At 39.7% G+C, this 22,512-nt stretch overlaps 1 protein-coding gene across 2 annotated transcripts in view; it reads right to left on the bottom strand.

The window, feature by feature from the left end:
* The window catches only part of ADCY1 (adenylate cyclase 1), a gene marked incomplete at its 5' end in the record, with an annotated part of 584,954 nt that overhangs the window by 21,458 nt on the left and 540,984 nt on the right, over positions 1-22,512 (bottom strand). For both annotated transcript variants that reach the window (XM_082257737.1, XM_082257738.1), the window contains 2 exons: positions 1,400-1,546; positions 15,178-15,294. In XM_082257737.1, coding sequence (XP_082113863.1) covers positions 1,400-1,546; positions 15,178-15,294 — 264 coding nt within the window. The remainder of the gene's footprint in view (positions 1-1,399; positions 1,547-15,177; positions 15,295-22,512) is intronic.

The raw sequence follows: 22,512 nt of genomic DNA, 5'->3' as shown, positions 1-22,512 counted from the left end.
TTAGCACCTGAGCAACAAATAAAGTGTAGATCTGCTGTTATGTCCCTAACAAATATTCCTACCTCAAACCTCAGACTAATCTCTGAATAGGGTGCAGAACTGTGCTTTTCATAAATTTGAATGCTTACAAAATGATCACAGATAGAATTGTTTTGTGCTATATATACATGTCCCCAATAGATGTGTGTATATATATATATATAGATGTTTACTGTATGTCCCATACAAAGACATAAGTCTATGTATTTATATATGGATATATGGGTGTTATAGTTGATATATTACACAAAAACGGTAAAACATAAACAGAATAATGTACATACAGTAATCATGCAAAAACAGAAATATTAAGACTTTATGAATACCACACAATTCTAAGCTAAAGCTTTAAACTGTGATATTTTGTGAAATAAATGCATTATTTTATATAATTCATAATACATCTGAAATACACATTAACATATTGATAAAACAATATATAGATATAAAATGTAAACATACATTTACAGTAGGTATACAGTAGAAAGACTAAAATCTGACAACGATACACACAAAGATTTTGTGAAAGACACTGTTGCAGGCATATACCAAATATTAACAATTAACAAACGCAGCTAGATGTCTGACAGAGAGGTAGGCATACACAGTAACACAGGTAGGCCCATCACCTCATTAGCAGCACAGTGAAACCAATGTAATGCTAATGCATAACATTGTGGTGTGCTGCATTTAAAATATGGTTAATGTCAGATTTTTGGGCTATTGTTGTGTGTATGCAGCTGATCCATTAAATATGGGCTGCCTTACTGCAACTGCGTTAACATGTGTACATTGATGCAACACGACTACCCAGAAAAGTGTGAATGGGAGTTAACACCAGCAGATTGCCCAACGGGTTTATTTAACTGAATAGGTAGAGAAAGTTTAGGCTAGGGAAACAGTCACTCACCATACTAAACTATTATAGAATTAATTTTTTTGATTGCACCGAAATAACTTTAATGCAGTCTCTTTTCTTCTACTCCATAAGCTTAAATTAAATGGGAGGAGGATATTACATTCTCAACAATTGTTCATTTATGAAATACATGGGTGACTTTTTCCTTTCAAATTTTCCTTGTGAGCATGATCTCATGATATCCTCACAATCACCCAACAAATTTCCTACAGTAGCATTAAAGTGAGTTCTGTACTAGTATATTTTTTTTAGTCTCAAAGAATAAAAATCATCCATGTATCCCTAGCCTTATTCATTTTCAACATGAAGATCCTTATAAAGACCCAATTATTTGCACCTGTCAACCCTGATGCCCACATATATCTGGTTCTGAACACGAAATTATGCATTTTTAAAGCACTGAATATATGAAATCAAAATATTTCATATAATAAATCTTACCTCATCAAAATCAGCAATAATTTCATTTAAAAGCCGTAAACATTCCACTCCCATATTATTGCCATCAAGTTCAATGTAAAAATCATTAAAATTAGGAATGGAGGCAAACATCACACCAACCTGTGAGTAAGACTGATAATAAAGATCCTACAAGGGAAAAAAGTAAATACTTTTTAACTAAATTTTACTTTATGGTAGAATGAGTAAATGTGAGCCCTACATATTCATAACCCTCTTTGTTAGATCTAATGGTTATGTTTAAAATGTGTGTATTCCTTAGGAATACTGTATGCATATAACAATATATTACAAGCCCTATAAACAATGTATGTAAAAGGTCAGATAACATGACACAGGAAAGCAAATGCACCCAGTAGTCTTAACAATACACTACAAAAATAGTTGCCCTTTACTGTTAAAGGGCCAGAGAAAAGGTTTGAGGTAATCCATACCTGTAAAAAAAAAAAAAAGACGGGACATACTCAACTTACCTGTTGTCTGAGCTGACAAATTCTGCTCTCAGAAATCTGTTGAAATTAGCAAAAAAATATATTTCTGACATCTCCTGGGCTCCCTGCAGCTCTCACAAACCAATGCTGACCTCTTAGAGAACCCAGAATTCAACAATCCTGGAAGTGTTGGTTATCTATTGCAGTGGTCCTCAACTCCGGTCCTCAGGGCCCACTAACAGGCCAGATTTTAAGTATTACCTTGAGAAGATGCAGACTAGACTACTGCAGTCACTGAGCAGCAAATTATATCACCTGGGATGTATTTCAGTTATCTCGCAAAACTGGCCTGTTAGTGGGCCCTGAGGACCAGGGTTGAGGTCCACTGATCTATTGGACTTCAAGCAGAAGATTCCTCAGCTTCTGAGCAGAGGAGAAAAAAAAGTGAGTATATCATATCTTCTTTTACAGGTATGGTTTGCTTTTAAACATTTTCTTCAGCAATGAGGTCACTTTAAGCATTTATTAGCCAAAACAAATATGGGGAACAGCTTCTGAAAACATTTGCTACCTCACTATCCTAACAACCTTCATTTTTTTCTGCGCAACTGAGCTGAAATAAGCATGCAGTTAGAAAATTGAAAAACAAGGCAAAAGTCCTTTTCCCCATAATTGTTCCAGTTTTCCATGAAAACATTTGAATTCAGAGAGTCAAAAAATCAAGCAGGCTAGTAGCATTCTAGAATTTTACAAGGTCAGCGATGGCAGCCTCCATGTTTTTCTCAGAACAGGTCTATATGTTAAAACCCTAATGCACCAAGCTCTTTCAAAATGAAAACTATCACCACAAATTTCCAAAATCTCTAGTAGTAGAAGTAGCTTTATCTTTCTATGCCCTTTTAGGGAAGGCCAATGTCTATAATAAAGCATAATAAAATAAACCCTTTATAATATTCTGCTTGTAATGTAAAAACCCTATATATGTATTTATTTGTTCTGTTCTAAAGTTTAGTGTATGTGTTCTTGGTTGAAGGAGTTAACAACCCCCAAATACAACTTTTGCTAGAAGGGAACCTGGATATATCTGGGCAAGAAAAAATTTAAAAAATTATTACATCTTCTCTGAAACACATTCACAAAGCCTTACGTTTTGTCTCTATAAAACGCTGCAGGTGCAGAAAAAAATTTGTTGATATTCCTAAATTCTTGTTTGGCTGAAAACAGAGTGCGTTTTGTGCACTGAAGTCTCTGACACTGTTGTTAACCATGCCTGCTGGATTAGGGAATTCTACCCATCCCTTACTTCTCTCTGTCACACTCCATATACATACACAAAACCATGCTGCTACCTTAACTACCAAGAGACTGCCCATACTCTGTTTGTAGGAAAAGGGCTCTGGATGGTATTCTGGGGGATATACTCACATAAATAGGGACTGAACAAGAATTTTACAACCTGAAAAAAGCTTCAACATGTTCTATATGGGAAGAGGGCGGTTGGACATTTGGACAATGGCTTAACACACCATTTAGGTTAACTATACTCACCCAAGCATGTGATGTCAGCCTAATTACCTATACAGACTCATATGCCCAGTACCTACAAATGCAGCAATATTTTGCACACAGCCTGCTAGCTGATGTGTGGACCCTGGTGGAAGGAATATTGTCTTAGACTTCTTGGGAAAAATAAGTACTGCAGAAGGTTCCATTTATAGGACCCAGACATTTTAGAGAAGGAGCCAGAGAAAAGAACCTGACATCATAACATCAGATGTCTACACTGGCATCTGCCTAATGCTGAGGCAAATAAAATTGATGCATATACGCATTGCAGAAGACCAGGATATGTAGGTACAAGTAATGTAAACCCTGCTGCTTTACTGAGGTATATAAGGACAATTTAGGTTAATATACGCTTAAAGCACACATGCTCAGTACATTGCATTCCAAAGTTTACAGTTACAATTTAAAAAATTGCCAATAATAACACAAGTGCTGCTTGCTATAGCTGAACATGAAAAAAAAGAATCATTATTACAGTGTACTGGTTTATACTGTATAACTAAATTAAGAAGTGGAAGTCACTTGCACATATGTTTATGAACCTCTGAAACGTTAATTTATTTTACATATAACTGGATGAATTGATGGACATTATTAATTTATAAATTTGATCACAATGTATTTATTTATTCATCTGATATTACAGGGCACTGGTTTATACTGTGTAGCTAAATTAGGAAGAAAGGAAAAGAGATTAATATGGGAAAGATAAATGACACCAGAGTGAATGAGAAAACAAAGAGAAAAAGAGCACTTAGATCAGCCCAGAGTTGGGAAGAGTAATGGTGCTGATGTGCCTGACTCAATGCATTGAGTAGGCTTTTGTCTGCTTCAGCAGAAGCTTTTGCAATTTTGCAAGGCACAGAAGTCACCTTCTTCCTAGCAACTGTGCAATACTGTCCACTGTGTACTGGAGAGAGACCACACTGCAATTCTGGGTACTGTAGAGAGAGTTCACAAATGGATCTCATCTTAATAACATTTTGCCATCAAACCGTGTGATTTGTAGTTACAGCTTTGAAGATGTTAATGTTTAAAACAAAAAATAATGCATAGATATGTATCTGCCAAAATTAAGAAATAAGTAACTAAAACAATTACACTAAGCACAGAGATGGGCCGAACATCCCCCGATTCAGTTCGCATTCGAACAACGAACCCTGTTAAAGTCTATGGGACCCAAACTGGAAAAACCAAAAGTGCCCATTTTTAAGGCTTATAGGCAAGTTATTGGGCAAACAAAGGCTATGGAGTCCTGGTACTCCCCTGGGGGACATGTATCAATGCAAAAAAGTTTAAAAAATATATAATTTTTAAAAAAACAATTTAAACAAAAAAAAAAAAAAAAATCCTTAAATATAGTACCTGGGGAGTCCTGTTAGTCTGCCACATCTGTACCGTGTATAGAAACTGCTGCAGCAAGAATGACATTTTCAAAGAAAGAAAAAAGGCATTTTCCCTAAAAGCTTTCCTTATTTTGCAAACAATGGCTTGGGGAGCCAATCAGTATGATGAGACCAAAAATATAGTGCACTTGGAACAAGATTAGAGATTTTATAGTTTAAATTCTGGTGTCTATTTCGCAGGCTATGGATAAAAGTAACAGGTGTGGAAAAATTGGGCTTTGAATGTTGGTGGTGCCTTCACACCCTAATCCTACAGAGGTGATCTTGATGAAAGCAAGAACTGGCTTGGCTGTAAAAAATGTAAATTAGATGCACATGTCAAACAGGTGTGGAAGAATTGATCCTTGGATGTTAATTGTGTCCATGAAAACTATACCAAACCATCAGCACAAGGGGTCTTGATAGCTGCTGCTTTTCCAGGAATGTTTTATTTTTTTGATAAATGTCAGCAGGTCAACGGAGTCTGTGGACAGGCGCGCTTTTTCATATGTCACAAAACCTCCGGCAGCAGTAAATGCCCATTCGGAAAGTATGCTGGGTGCAGAGCAGCCCAGAAGCTCAATTGCATACTGGGCAAGTTCTGGCCTGTGGTCTGTTCTTATGAACCAGTAACCCAGTGGGTCGTCTACTGGAAAGCTCTCCATGTCTGTTTTTGCCCCTAGATAATCTTCCACCATATTAAGCAGACACTGATGATGGGAAGTGGAAGCTGATAGCCCTGGGCGCTGAGGACATAACATTTTTTAAAATGCATCACTGAGGCGGCCCCCTTCTCCATGGCTTCTTCTTTGACCAACAGAAGCCTCATAACTAGCTTTTCCATGAGACTGTAACCTACCAGAGCCTGGAAAGGCATCACATAAACTCCTCCTTAAGGTGTCCTCAAGATATTTCATCCTCTGCTCCCTCTGTGGAGACGGAATGGGTTCCAAGACTTTCCCCCTGCAACGGTAGTCAAGAAGGGTTGCCAACCAATAATGATCCTTCTCCTTGATGCCAAACATTCTTGGGTCCTTTCGCCGGCTTTGAAGAATAAGAGAGGCCAGGCACCGTAAGTTTTCGGAGGCATGAAAGTCCTCAGGGTCACTGAAGATTACAGTATCTGGAAGTATCCTCCAGCCACATACTACTCCCAAGGGTCCTGGGGACAGAAACCATCTCTTAAGGTTTGAGGTATGTCATCCTCTGCTTCAATGTGTGTTCTGTGGTGTAGCAAGAATGGTATCTGCATAAAGTGGGTCTTTAGAGGAAAGGAAGTCCTCCTCTTATTCCCGCTGCTCTGCCTCAAGTGCCCTGTCCATAATGCCATGCAGAGTATGCTCCAGCAGGAACACAACAGCTATTGTGTCACTGATGCATGCATTGTCATGGCTCACCATCCTTGTTGCCTTCTCAAATGGTGACAGTACAGTGCATGCATCCTTTATCAGTAGCCATTGGCGTGGGGAAAAAAAGCCACACTGGTACTCATTGACCGGCTGGCGTGGCATGAACCACTTCTGGGCCTGCCCCTACAGAGCTGAATGAATCTCTGCTCCAGTGTGGCTCCTATTCCCTAGACAGACCAACTGAAGCACTGCATGGCATATTTTAGCCTGACTCATTGTATAGCCCCTTGAACACCTAGTGGGGTGGTTTTTAGAACAATTCAGCAGGGGAGGGCATGGAGGAGGAGGAGGGGGTGGAGCTGAAAAATCTCGCTTTATCAACACCACCTGTATGGAGACGTGGCGGCAAAACAAGGTCCAGCACTGAGCCCTGTCCTGCATCAGCATCCTTCCTAGTTGCAAGCAGAGTTACCCTGTGTGCTGTTAACAAAATATAGCATCCCTGTCAATGTTTTCTGGATCATGTGTAAGCAGTAACATTGGGTTTGCTCCTGACTGCCTTGCCCAATGATTCCACAACATTGCCTTGCACATGATGATACAGAGCTGAAATGGCCTTAGGTGAAAAGAAATAGAGACTGGGAACCTGCCATTGTGGTACAGCACATTCAGCAAATTCACGCACAAATTAGCAACTGGGAACCCACCATTGAGGTACAGCACATCTGCAAATTCACTCACAAGCTTGGACAAGCAGGAATTTAAAAGCTGGGCATATGGGTGGCAGGGACTATATTTATTTTTTCACTGCAGCAGCACGGGCAGAGAAATGTGCCTGCTATACTGTACAGCTGGTGGTGTGCTGCTGGCAGATGTGCTGCTGAGAGGTCATGCGATATAGCAGGAGTTGACCTGAAAGGTGAGGAGTGAGCTGGAGAAAAACTGTGCCCCTTTTGTTTTTCTTTTAGGTGCTCTTGCCAATTGGCTGAGTGGTGGGGTGCCTTGTCAAACATGAGGTACCCAAATTGGCAGTGTTTTTGCCACACTTGATCTGCTTGAGGCAAAGTTTGCAGGTTGCAACAGTGTGATCGGCAGCAAATGTGCTAAAAAAGGCCCAGACAGCTGAGCTGTGGGAAGTGGGCTGGGAGATAACAGCTCCACAATCTGATAGAATGGGGTGGCTGTTCTCTACTCTTCCATGATGGCTGCCTCTGGAGGACATCCTGCCTTGTTGGAGTCATGCCCTAGTCGCGTCAGTGACCTCATCATCATCATTCCCTCCATCCTCATCATTACTGGAGCCAACTTGGCAATACACTACGACTGGGGGAACATGACTGCCAATTTGTTGTTTATAAGTGTTCTTCCCTCTCTGTAGGCTCATGTTGCTACCTTACCTCAGAATCAACATCAGAATCAAGTAATGTCTGTGCATTGTCAAGGAGCAAGTGGCTGACATTGTGTTCAAATAACTCAGCTGACTCCTCCATGCATTATGTTGGGGCTATAGCAGGACTAGCTGTGGACAAGGAGGCAGAATAAGCCGCTCTGGCAGTTGCGGTGGACTGCGCACTAGTCTCTGCTTGGGTGATATAAGATGAGGAGGAGGAGGATGGTTTAGTAAGCCAGTCCACCACCTTTTCTGCATGATGTGGCGGGATAGCATGGGCACCATCAATAAACAGAAAAAAATGTGCCCTGTCTGAGGATGAACCCCATCCACCTTTGCCTGTGGACACATAAGCTGCTGGCCCCCTCACAGTGGCATGGGAACATCTGCCTCTCCTTGTTGGCCTCACAGCCATGATGGGGGGATGCACTTTAATCAATGGAAAGTGGTGTTTGGTGCACTTTAACTTGAGGACTGACACTGAGAGAAATGTCAAATCTATAAAAAAAGGGGGAACAACAGCGCCACAGCCAGGCAAACTGCGGCTCACCGATTCAAAATAGGTGGCAGGCACAGAACAATAAAAACGGAAAAAAGTAACATGCAACAACCAAAAAAAAAAAAGGGGGCGTGTATACAGCACTGTATACAGCACTAAATATTATGTAATGTGGTGTAAAACGCTGCACTGACACAGACAAACTCCACTCACACACTACAATATATTGCAGTAAAACTACACTGACGCACTACAATATTCTGCAGTAAAACTGCACTGATGCACTTCAATATACTTCAGTAAAACTGCACTGACAAACTACAATATACTGCAGTAAAACTGCACTAATGCACTACAATATACTACAGTAAAACTGCACTGACGCACTACAATATACTGCAGTAAACTGCACTGACGCACACCAATATACTGCAGTCAAACTGCACTGATGCACTTCAATATACTGCAGTAAAACTGCCCTGACAGACTACACTGACACACTTTAATATACTGCAGTAAAACTGCATGGACACACTACACTCTTGCTGCACGATCACTATATTCACACTACGCTGACACTCTACATTTACAATAGAATCGCAATAGCACACTATAGCACACTAACACGCTAGTAGCAATGAACTATCTATCCCCACTCCAACATCACAGTGGAAATAGCTCTTTTATAGTGTGGCGTGGGTCCATGAGCAATGAGCCATGATTGGGCTAAGTCATCATGACTTTCTCATGGCTCTGACAGTGCTCTGTGCTGTGATTGGGTGAAGCCTTCATTGCCAATCAGGGCCAATCAGGGCTTAGAATGAACTGTGGGGCACACAGTGTATTTTGGGGCGTTCAGCGGCCTGAACAAACGGTCAAACACCCTGCTAATTTGGGTGTTCGCTGAAGGGCAAACAGCCAATTTTTGGGCTGAACTTTTGCTTGGCTCAAACTGTTCACCCAACACTATTAAAGTAATATGTCATCATTAAGTATGTATAATATAATGTACATTATTAATTTATAGACATAAAAAAATTGAGTGTCTATAAATGTAAAATTACCTCAGTTTCAATCGTACAAATGGTCTGATCATTCTCTAAGTGAACTTGCTATTTAAAATACTATTTATTATATGGACAGTAAAGGAATAACTTTTTTATGGTATAAGTCATTGTTTCCCATGGTATTAGATAATGGTTGCATGTAGGTCTGATTATGATTTGAGCGGTTCAAGCATGTTAGACATCTGATGTTTGTAGTAACATTTTCTTGCTTCTGAAGATAATTATAATGTATTTCAGCTACTTTGTAAATAGCTATTAGAAATGAATGCTGTGTGAGATGCCAAGGCATAAACATAGAATTAGCCTTTGTAAACAGCCATTTACTGTTAATGATTTGTTATTTACTTGTACTGCCAATAATGTATTTGAATTTCTAAACCAGAAACCAAACTTTATTACATAAAAGCAGAAGTATGTTTTTATTTATTTCTACTTAATCTTAAAAACTAGATAAAATACTCATAATCCTCGAATTAAATTCACTGTTCTAGTGGGATTTGGCTGATGGAATTTAAATTAACAAAACAAACTCCTAAAAGTGAAATAATAGCAAAAACTACGTAATAGCAATGGCTGCTTATTTTTGTATTGAAAAATACACGATATTAGTTTTTTGTTTTTTTTTCAAATCCTTTGAAATAAAGCATCCAACAAAGCAATGCAATACAAAACAGTAGTAATGTCTCACAAAAAGATCATGTGCATTAGATTCATGATTCCTGGTACAAGTGGCTTAAAGCGGTTGTAAACATTAGACATGAAATGCCAAAAAAGTACATCCTTCTAAACTGTGTACTTGTCTCTCTCCAAAGCTGTAAGCATCATTTCTCTCTGCTGCCTTGTTCTTCTGTTATCAGCATGAGTCACTTTTAGCAGCTTTTCCCAACACCAAGGGTTAAAAAGGTGACATGGGAGGGAGCTGCAGCACTCAACCTATGACTTATATTCCAAAAAGAAAGAGGATACGGCAGCTAGCAAAAAAGGTCAACGAGCAAAATGCTCTATGGTAAGTATATATATATAGTGCAGGACCAATAAGTTCATAAATATATGTGCACATATTTTCCACTTCCACCAATTTATCTGTGATCCTCCAAGTGAATAAACTTCAAATTGTGGACACCCCCAAACCATCCCCTATACTCTGTACTCACCAGAGAACATGGCTGCACAAAACAGAGCAGCATAAACACTTTATAATTCAATATGGTCACAATCTCATTCTCATAATTGGTTCCAGTCCCTTTATGGCAGCAGCCAGCTGTATGCAGCTTCACCACTACACCATTAGAGGCAGCGACCTGTCTTGTGGCTGTATAAAGAATGCTCACAAACTGGAGACAGAAAAGGAATTAATTGTTTAGTAATTTTATTCATAAATTCTCCATATACAGTAACATAAAACCAGCAATAGAAATCGATTCAAGACAGAAAGAGGATGTACCATTGCATGAAATGAGTTTTGTGTGCTGTCGTCATGCCGCCATATCGAGCTTATGCAGTGCCCATAATTGTGAGTGCCAACAGCTCTTTCTTTACTTCTGCCTTGGATTGATTTTTTATTGCTGGTTTTATGTTATTGTATATGGAGAGTTTATGAATAAAATTACTAAATCCTGATCTCCTTGTCTGGCTCTGGTTTGTGAGAATTCCTTATACGCTGTTATACCAGTTTAGAGTTACACAGGAGGTCTGGTGCTAACATTATTGCTGTCGGTTTGACATTTATGACGATACCTCACATGTGTGTTGCAATCACCATTCTGCATATGTGTGCAGGACCTACATGCACATGAGCACTGGGGGACAAGGGCACTTTACATTTTTTTTCTATTACTTATTTTATTTAAATTTCCTTTTTATAATCAACTTCATTGCTATCACAAATGATGAACAACATCCCTTGTGATAGCATTTGCCATGAGAGGTCCTCTTTATGGAGAGATCTGGGGTCAATTAGACCCCATATCTCACCTCTGAGGTCCAAAGCCTCAAACCAAAATCAGTTTGATCAGATACTTTCACAAGCTGGTAATGGCTTGTTACATCAGACTGAAACCAGATGTGCTGAAATCCCTGTTGCTTCCTGGTTTTTGCTCTTACAGAGAGGGAGGAACAATGTCAGCCTCCCTGTTCAGTACACCAGATGGCAGAGAGGTCCCAGGCTCCCCAATAGGATGGGAGAGCCTGGTAAAGGCAATGGAGGGAGGACCCCCTTTCATCGCCTGCAGAAGTAATCGAGCAGCTATAGAGCTGCTCAAATCACTTCTACAACAAAAAGAATCACTGGCTGGATACGGCAGGAAGTGGTTAAACAAATGAAAATTGCTGTGTTTATGGCCAATTTTACTCTAATTCACACAAAAAGATAGTGGTGTTTGTTATTGTTTATCTGAGCTAGATTTGTTAAGGCTCCGTTCACATCTAGGCGTTTTGGGGCGTTTTTGGGGCGTTTTTCTGCTCTAGGATCAGCTCTCAAAACGCCCAACAAGACAAATCCTATTCATTTCAATGGCCCCTGTTCACATCTGAGCGTTTTGAAGCTGTATAGAAAACGCCCAACGCTCAAAAAAGTACATGAGCTTCTTTTTGGGCAGATTACAGGCGTTTTCCATTGGTTTCTATTCAATCTAAAAACGCCTGCACAAAAATCGCGGTAAAATCGCGGTAAAAAACACCGCAAAAATCGCGGTAAAATCGCGGTAAAAACGCGCGGAAAAACGCTACGCTCAGGTGTGAATGTAGCCTTAAGGAGCTAGAATGACTGGATCATTATTTTGTCCACACTGGTAGAAGTAGAAGAAGAGGTTTCCAAACAGTTTTGGCACATATTTCTCTCCTTTACCACATAAAAAGCCTTGTTAAAGTTATTAGAAATGTAAATAAATAATTATGTGTGGGAGATTTACTGAGTTTTTTTCTTCTTTCTTTAATATCTATTGGATGGATACATACAGTGCCTTGCAAAAGTATTTACCCCCCTTGGCCTTTTTCGTGTTTTGTTGCCTCACAACCTGGAATTAACATGGATTGTTTGAGGATCACAGCTCCAAGTCACTTTGGATAAGTCTCTGAGCTTGCCACATCTTACCACTGGGTTTTTTGCCCATTTCTTCTTGCAAAACTGCTCCAGCTCCTTCAAGTTGGATGGTTTGCGCTTGTGAACAGAAATCGTAAAGTCTGACCACAGATTTTCTATTGGATTGAGGTCTGGGCTTTGACTAGGCCATTCCAACACATGTACATGTTTCCCCTTAAACTACTCAAGTGTTACCTCCATCCTAGCCTCAAATCATGCAGAGAGTGGTACAGGTTTTGCTCAAGAATATCCCTGTATTTAGCACCATACATCTTTCCCTCACCACTGACCAGTTTCCATGTCCCGGCTGCTGAAAAACATCCCCACAGAATGATGCTGCCACCACCATGTTTCATTGTGGGGATGGTGTTCTTTGGGTGATCTGATGTGTTTTGTTTGCGCCAGACAAAGCATTTTCTTTGATGGCCGAAAAGTTCAATTTTAGTCTCATCAGACAAGAGAACCTTCCTCCATACATTTTTGGAGTCTCCCACATGCCTTTTCGCAAACTCAAAATTTAGTTTTTTGCTGAAAGTAATTGCTTTCTTCTGGCCACTCTGCCATAAAGCCCAACTCTATGGAGTGTGCAGCTTTTTGTCCTCCTATGTACAGATACTCCAGTCTCTGCTGTGGAACTCTGCAGCTCCTCCAGGGTTACCTTAGGTCTCTGTGCTGCCTCTCTGATTAATGCCCTCCTTGCTTGGTCTGTGAGTTTTGGTGGGTGTCCGTCTCTTGGCAGGTTTGCTGTTGTGCCATGTTCTTTCCATTTGGTTATGATAGATTTGATGGTGCTCCTGAGGATCATCAAAGATTTGGATATTTTTTAATAACCTATACCTGACTTGTACTTCTGAACAACATTGTCTCTTACTTGTTTGGAGAGTTCCTTGGTCTTCATGGCAGTGTTTGGTTAGTGGTGCCTCTTGCTTAGGTGTTGCAGCCTCTGGGGCCTTTCAAAAAAGTTGTGTATATGTAATGACAGATCATGTGACACTTAGATTGCACACAGGTGGACATCATTTCACTAATTATGTGACTTCTGAGGGTAATTGGTTGCACCAGAGCTTTTTATGGGCTTCATAACAAAGGGGGTGAATACATATGCACATGGCAATTTTCTGTTTTCTATTTCTAAAAAATAGTTTTATGTATGTATTTTTTTTTCATTTCACTTTACCAACTTAGACTATTGTGTTCTGATCCATCACATAAAATTCAGATTAACAAAACATTGAACTTAAGGCTGTAATGTTAGAAAATAGGTAAAAAGTCAAGGGGGGTGAATACTTTTTCAAGGAACTGTATAGATATAGAGGATGTTCTTCTTTTTTTATTTATTTTTATTGAAATAAAAGTTTATATTGCTACTTATTTAGGAAACTCTAGTTTATAGCTGATAGCTGATTCTTTTATTTTCTTATTAGCAGCTTTCCACCTTTCTTCACTCCATGCCAGGTCCAGTCTTTTACTGCACTATGTGGCAGTAGGGAAACATTGAGGATGATTTGCCTAAAGTAGTAGAGACTATTCACACAGCAAATTCTTATTTTAGCAAATAAGGTGAACTTGTGTTCACTTTGAATACTCAAATCATGTGCAGGGGAAATAAAAACAGGAGTTGTCTTAGCATATAAGAGAGGCTGTTATACTCAGCAAATTCTTACTTTACTAAGGCGAACTTGTGCGACCTTGGGTAGCTGCATGCAGAAGGTTTTTTACCTTCTGCATGCAAGTATAAGGTAAAGGTACAACAAAACCTTCAGCCTTTACAACCATTTTAAAACTGTATAGGGAAAAAAAATGTGTATGAAATATGCTTTGTGCTGACTAGGGACTTCTGTATTGGGGAAATTATCAGGTATCTTAACCTCCCTGGCGGTATGATTCTTTTGGATTTTAGGTGCTGAAAGCGGTACCATTATTTTGCATGTAATTCTTGTGAATGAGCAGCCCAAACCAACTGTATACATTTATTATATATATATATATATATATGTATGTATACATATATTATATATATATATATATATATATATATATATATATATATATATATATATATATAATGTATACAGTTGGTTTGGGCTGCTCATTCACAAGAATTACGTAATATATATATATATATATATGTGTATATATGCATATATATATATATATACTGTATATATATATATATATATATATATATATATATATTTACATAAAAAGTACAGTAAAACTGCAGGAAAGGGCACTGGGGGGCAATGTAATGTGAATTTTTTTTATTTTGAATGGTATCAGTGTGTTTGGTGTGTTTTACATTTGAATTTGCCGCCGGTTCCACCCCCCTGCGAACGTCACGTCGCCGGAGACGGAAGCCGGGGCTCGCAGACGATCGGGAGGATGATCCGCCGCCGCATACCGCCCGCATTCTTCGCTGGATCCCGGAGAAAAGGTAAGTAAAACCTCTACCAGGATCCAGCGATCTTCCTAGCGCTACCCCGAGTGTGGCTCGGGGTTACCGCTTTTGGCTCTAAAATCTAACCCCGAGTCACACTCGGGAATACCGCTAGGAAGGTTAAAGAGCGTCACCTCCTTATTTAAGAATATATTATAATTTAAGATGAACCTGTTCTTAGATCTGGACAGTGCTTTAAGTCTAGATGACAGGGCTGACTTACATATACAGTCATATTTTTAGCAGTGCTAATAGTTTAGGACTGCTTAGGTAGCATGAGTATTTTGATCAGGGTACTGTGCAGAAGGTATGTTGGAAGGCAGGAGACCTGCATTGCTGTGCTCAATATGAGAGCATCAGTACACCTCTTCAGTGTGCTGCCAGGATAGGTCAGTTTCTTACCTCTTAATCATAAACAAAAAAAATAAAAATAAAAAAAAATTGTAGTTTATTTTTGTTATTTTGACTACCTGACCCATAATAACTATAAAAAGCAAGAGAGATTTAATTTGTGTGGGGATAATGAAATAACACAAGAATCTATAAGATTTACTTACCATATTTCTTGGATTTGACATAAGAAAGTGCTGTGCAACATGTGCTGGCAGAAGATTAAAGAGAATTCTCTTATTATCCAGCTTGACTCTCTCCATGTCATCTCTCTCCTCTTCTGCCTAAAAAAAATAATTATCATTATAAAATTAATGTATTAAAACCTAAAATATTTTTTTTTAATAAAGTAACATACTTTTATACAATGTAACAAACAATTATACTATTGTGCCACTGTTCAAACAACCAACATTGATATTAAGCATGGTAGTTTTGCTATGCAGAAGCTATGCACAAAATCCTATATGCCCCAAACTTTGGTGCTCAAATGGTCAAAGCTATTCAAGAAGCATTATGCTTAATTATTGTTTCCAGTAACATGTTAAAAAAAAAATATAATATAAAGTTATTTTGTGGACTAAAGTCAAGCAGTTGAGAAAATAATGAACAAAAAGATGAAATCCTTTTATTCTAACCCCACAGCTACAGTCAAATACTCAATTATCATTTCTCTCCACTCCCCATTGAAAGGGGAACTTGATAGGGATGTCCTCTCTCCCCAATTCTGTTTGTCCTTGCCCTGGAACTCCTAATGAGCCTTATCAGAAAGAACCAAAACATTTGTAGCTTACAATCGGGCCCTCACACTTAAAAGTCAGCCTCTTCGCTGACAACCTTTTATTGACTTTGACCCAACCCATCATATCCCTACCAAAGGCATTATCTCTTCTGAATGCATTACACTGTACAATGGTTATTTTTTCATACTCGTATGCACTAATTGCCCACAAATGAGGACATTACTGTGCATATTGTCCTCTATTCAACTAACCACTTGTTAACTTTTTATTTGCCTAATTTGTGGTCATCTATCAATATGTACTGGTTGCTGCTTTTCTATGATAAAATCAATAAAACATATTGAAAAGGAAAATTAATTGTACGATCCTTCACATAATTACTTAAATGTTTAAATACATTGAATATTTATAAAGGTCAATTTAAATACCTTCCATGGTAGGAGCTCCTACCTACAGATTTGGAAAATGTAGTTGTATGACTTAAATTGGTAGGTTACACTAAGCTCTAATTATTCAGTCTTAAGGTTAATTTAAGTGTCACTAAAAGCAAAACATTTTTTTTTTAAATTGGTTACAGTAAGGGGGGGGGGTTATAACTCCTATCAGTTTTTTTTTTGCCATCAGTGGGTTCAGTTCACTAAGAGTTAAATACCATCAGTATTTGCGTTAAAAAATAACCAGCAACATGTAATTCACAAAAGAAAAATGCATTAGTTAAATTTTTTATTTTGGGGGTATTTAATGTGTGTTTTTGCAAATTGTTTCGAAGCAGCCTGGATCTTAGCCTGCAGTGGGAAGTGAGACATTTTTGCAGTGGTATTCCTACCACTGTTAAGTGTGCCTGTTCAGCTCAAAGGTGCTGGTTTTTATTGATCCAACACCTGCCAGGGTCCTAACAAACATGACTCATCCCTGCTGTTAGCAGGGGATTCCTCACTGACAGCAAAAAAAAAAGGAGCACGGTCTCCCCCCAATCCATACCAAGTCTTTTTAGGGGGGATCTCACGCCAGAATTAAAAAAGAAATGATATGAGGTCTCCCCAAAATCTGAACCTGACCCTTTACCGAGCAGGCAGCCCAGCAAGCCAGGAAATGTGAGGGACGACCGTATGTCCCCCCTTTCTCCCAAACCATTACAGGCCACAGGCCTTCAACATGGGTCTGCTTCTGGCAAAGCACCTTGTGCACATGTTGATGAGGACAAAGACCTCTTCCCCCACAATCCTGGCCTGGTGGTTGTGGGGAGGGGTGATCTATCAGAATCAGGAAGATGGATGACTTATCGGAATCAGGTGCCGACTCCTTAACAATCAGCTATTCACTGGTTGTTATGGACTCGGGCTGTTGCTGGCTCCTCAACAATCAGTTAGTAACTGAATACATATGGCTAGACCACAACTTATTTAACAATTGTATTTATTTCTATTTTTTTGTGAATTGACTTTTAAATAGGTTTATGTGGTATTTACCAAATGTTTCCTATTTGTGCGGTATATACCGCATTAACATTTAGTGAATAGAGTTTCCCATATCGCATGGAATATTTGGATACATGACCCGAATATTGCATGAGATATCCTTTAGTGAATTGAGCCCAATGTCCCATTGCAGAGATTTCTCTTCCTTTCCTGTCCCATAGCCATAACAGGAAGTGAGAGGAAATCCCTCTAAAGTGAGGGAATCCTGGCGTGTCATCAGGGTAACTAGAAAGTGTGTCCCCATTGAAAGATTTCCTCTTTATTCCTGTTCTGATGTCAACCCAAATTGTGAGATTTCTTTTACTTTCACGTTCAATGATAACGATAAACAGGACAAATACAGAAGATGAATTTTCAGACATACCATTGATTTATGACATCCCACTATAATTTCATGATGTCTTCTCCAGCTAATAGACTGCTTGTATTGCCACCCATGTTTTTTAATAAACATATTACCTCACACTTTGTTAATATCTAAACCATCTAAAAACTTTTTTAGCAGAAAAAAAAAATAATTTGTAGTAAAAATAGTTGTCCAAAATAGTTTTACCTATTTGCAGTCGGATGGATATGTTTGGTATGGTAAAATTTGCTGTGCAAATTTAACCGCTTGCCGACTGCGCACAGTATATTTACTGCGGCAGTCGGCCCCGGCCAGGCAGAGTGACGTAGGTCTACGTCGCTCGCCTGTCACTCCTTCCAGAGCCAATAGCGGGCGGGCGCGCGCCCGCCGAGGCGCGCGCCCGCCTCGGCTCGTTCACGGAGGAGTGCGGGAGTGTGACTGGCGGACCCGATGTCCGCCGGTCACACTACGATCGCCGCTACAGCGGGAGAAAGACAGAGCGGCTTGTGTAAACAAGCCACCTGTCAGTTCTCCCTGTGTAAAAGTGAAGATCAAACAGTTCTACTATGTAGAACTGTTGATCTTTGTTTTTACACTAGTAGACCTGTCCCTACACAGTTAGAATCACGCCCCTAGGACACACTTAACCCCTCCCTGTCCAATACTGTTAACCCCTTCCCTGCCAGTGTCATTTTTGCAGTAACAGTGCATATGTATAGCACTGATTACTGCAGTAATGTCACTGGTACCCCCAAAAGTGTCAAAAATGTCAGTCAAGGGTCCGATCTGTCCGCCGCAATGTCGCAGTACCGCAAAAAAAATCGCAGATCGCCGTCCTTTACTCGTTAAAAAAAAAAACACCAAAAATGACAAAAATCTTTCCCTTTGTTAGTAAACGCGATAACTTTTGCGCAAACCAATCAAAATACGCTTTTTGCGATTTTTTTTACCAAACATAGGTAGCGTAAAACAAATTGGCCGAAAATTTTAAAAAATTTTGATTTTTACATTTTTTTTGGGGGGAATTTCATATAAAAAAAAGTGAAAAATATTGTTGTTTTTGCAAAAATTACGCTCTTTTTTTGTTTATAGCGCGTGATCAAAAAATCGCACAGGTGATCAAATACCACCAAAAGAAAGCTCTGTTTGTGGGAAAAAAAGGACGTGAAATTCGTTTAGGTACAGCGTCGCACGACCGCGCGATTGTCCGTTAAAGTCACGCAGTAAAAAATCGCAAAATAACCCCTGGTCTTTTAGCAGGAAAATCCTCCGGTGGTAAAGTGGTTAAATCAAGCTCAAAATAGAGGATAGCAACATATTCCAAAAGGCAGTTCCCCTCAGAGTTAAAGAAAAAATCCAAAGTGTATTAATTCTAAGTTGTAATTAAAGGCAACACTTTTCATTTTAGATTAGCGTAATGCAGAGTTTTATGCCTCGTACACACGCAACGATTATCGGCCGACCGATCGTCCGACTTTTGTCCAGAGTTGTGTTTTGTTGGTTGGAATGTGCCTAGACTGCACACGAATTTTCTCGGCCAACAAAAATCTACTTCAGAAGTGATGTCATGTGTTGGTTTACTTTCCGTGTGTTTTTTCTTCTCTGAGCATGCCCAGTCTTGCTCATCAGATTTTTGTCTGCCGAAATGTGTACTGACTGACGGAAAATCGGCCGTTGTGTTGACGGCCAACAAAAATTTTATAGCCTGCACACCAGATTTTTTTTCGGCCGAAAAGTCGGAGTCGGTTGTCGGAAGCATCTTACTAACAAGCCGAAAATCGGCCGATCGGACGTTGGCCAAAAATTCCCGGCCAATAATCGATGCTTGTGTACGAGGCATTAACTCCTCTGATTTTTTTTTTTTTGCCATCTGTGTCCAATTGGGAAGACTTCCCTTTACGTTCTGTGTCATAGCTAAAACAGGAAGTGAGAGGAAATCCCTCAAAGAGGGGAAATCCCAGGCTGTCCCCACGGTCACTAGAACTAATGTCCCCATTGGATGTTTTCCCCTCTATCAGGCTCGGTTCACACTTCTGCGATGCGGGAACGCTGCGAATATGCAGCTTGTTCCCGCATCGCATCCGCACCTCTGGCAGTTCACACTGCCAAATGCGATATGCAGGGGGTGTCAATTAAAAGTTAACGACACCCCCAGTTTGATTGCATATCGCAGTGTGATCTACAAGTACACACAGAATCGGATCGCACAAGTGTGAACCAATGTGCGATCCGATTTTGATGCGCTCAAAAAATGCCTCCTGTGCATCTTTGGTGCAGATGCAGTGCAAATTCAGCCATACAAAGTGTATGGCTGAAATTCGCACCGCACATGAGATCGCATGTAATGAAGGAGCAGTGCGCGATCTCCGCAGCCGCACAAGTGTGAACCGGCACTTAGTGTTCTGATGTCAACCCAAAATTTGGATTTTATTTTTACTTTGAATGATAACAGTAAACAAGACAAATAGAGAAAACAAATCTCCCTAAAGCGCCGGTTCACATTGCAGCGCGCCGCGACCTCGGAGCGGCCGCCACGGACTTCATAACATTGAAGTCTATGGCGGTCACCTCCGGGTCGCCCCAAAGAAGCTCCGGACCCTTTTTCTAGGTCGGAGCGACTTGTGTCGCTCCTATTAGAACGGGTCCGCAACTTCCCTATGGGAGGCGACCTGCAGCAACCTGTGAGGCGACCAGGTCGCCTCACAGGTCGCCCTAGTGTGAACCGGCACTTATGGGGGCACAGACAACAATAAAAACTGACAGGTGTTCTATTTCCTCTACACTCTGTCCAAATAAAAAACAAGTTTTGCCTTCAGCTACATTTTAATAGCTCACACAAAGCTCCTACTTATCAATTAGGCACCAGTATATTATGGCAAATGGTAGTGACCATACAGAGATGTAAGATTATCTAGAATAGAAAGTTGACAGCTATTGCAGACGCCCCATAACTCCAAATTCAAGTAGCATAGCCTTAACATTAAGGCACTCATCATAAAAAAATAAGGTGATGAAAAATCAGGACTTAATAAACAAATACATATAAACAGATTGATAAATAGCTCCTTCTAAGGTCCAAGCAAAATACATTTTTCAAATATATAGCAGAGATTCCAACTTGAATATTGGTACAAATTTTTGAGGTAGTTCTGAAATAGGATATACATGGTGGCAAAAGAATCGTTTCTACAGTATGCATCTACTGCTCTTGCAAAGATCTGTGTACATAAGCTAAGCTGAAGTGGATCCAGAGTTCTTTTTTGTCATATTGTCTTGACTAATGTTTGCTCACCCATACATCTCTTGTGATATTTTGACTTTCCATTGGGATATTGTTATTTTGCTTTGATTTGATTGATGGCGGCCTTGCTTTCTAAAAATATTTGTCAGTACAGCATTTGCCAAGTTCCTCCTCTATGCATATATGCTAGTCTAAAGTTAGAAATTTCAGGAAAAAATGTTTATTCTAATATTGCGTCCCCATTTGTGTAACTGCTATTTAATCATTTAATATAACAAATGGTTAGACATCAGAGAATCAATATATATTTATGTGAAGATTAAAATTGATTAAATCCTGCATTAAAAATATATGCAATATACAGCATCTCAAATACCATAGGTCAACACATTATCAAAAAATCAAACACAAACTGAACCCAATATGTCATATAAATATTGACATGGCTCTTCTACTTTAAAGTAATAAGATTAAAACACATACTGTACCCTTCAGCCATTCATGTATGCTGTATTCGCATTACAGGCAAGACTTGCACATTGCAATCATTAGCAAGCTTCAACATTTATTGTTGTCCTCTGGTAAGATGTTTATATATATATATATATATATATATATATATATATATATATATATATATATATACAGTGGGTACGGAAAGTATTCAGACCCCCTTAAATTTTTCACTCTTTGTTACATTGCAGCCATTTGCTAAAATCATTTAGGTTCATTTTTCTTCCTCATGAATGTACACATAGCACCCCATACTGACAGAAAAACACAGAATTGTTGACATTGTTGCAGATTTATTAAAAAAGAAAAACTGAAATATCACATGGTCCTAAGTATTCAGACCCTTTGCTGTGACACTCATATATTTAACTCAGGTGCTTTCCATTTCTTCTGATCATCCTTGAGATGGTTCTACACCTTCATTTGAGTCCAGCTGTGTTTGATTATACTGATTGGACTTGATTAGGAAAGCCACACACCTGTCTATATAAGACCTTCCAGATCACAATGCATGTCAGAGCAAATGAGAATCATGAGGTCAAAGGAACTGCCTGAAGAGCTCAGAGACAGAATTGTGGCAAGGCACAGATCTGGCCAAGGTTACAAAAAGATTTCTGCTGCACTTAAGGATCCTAAGAGCACAGTGGCCTCTATAATCCTCAAATGGAAGACGTTTGGGATGACCAGAACCCTTCCTAGAGCTGGCCGTCCGGCCAAACTGAGCTATCAGGGGAGAAGAGCCTTGGTGAGAGAGGTAAAGAAGAACCCAAAGATCTCTGTGGCTGAGCTCCAGAGATGCAGTCAGGAGATGGGAGAAAGTTGTAGAAAGTCAAGCATCACTGCAGCCCTCCACCAGTCGGGGCTTTTTGGCAGAGTGGCCCAACGGAAGCCTCTCCTCAGTGTAAGACACATGAAAGCCTCCATGGAGTTTGCTTAAAAAACACCTGAAGGACTCCAAGATGGTGAGAAATAAGATTCTCTGGTCTGATGAGACCAAAATAGAACTTTTTGGCCGTAATTCTAAGCGGTATGTGTGGAGAAAACCAGGCACTGCTCATCACCTGTCCAATACAGTCCCAACAGTGAAGCATGGTGGTGGCACCATCATGCTGTGGGGGTGTTTTTTAGCTGCAGGGACAGGACGACTGGTTGCAATCGAGGGAAAGATGAATGCGGCCAAG

Source organism: Pelophylax lessonae (genome assembly GCF_965119305.1).
Source record: "Pelophylax lessonae genome assembly, chromosome: 5".
NCBI lineage: Eukaryota > Metazoa > Chordata > Amphibia > Anura > Ranidae > Pelophylax > Pelophylax lessonae.
The sequence above is the reverse complement of the archived record's forward strand: the minus strand, read 5'-3'. Positions and strand labels throughout refer to the sequence as shown.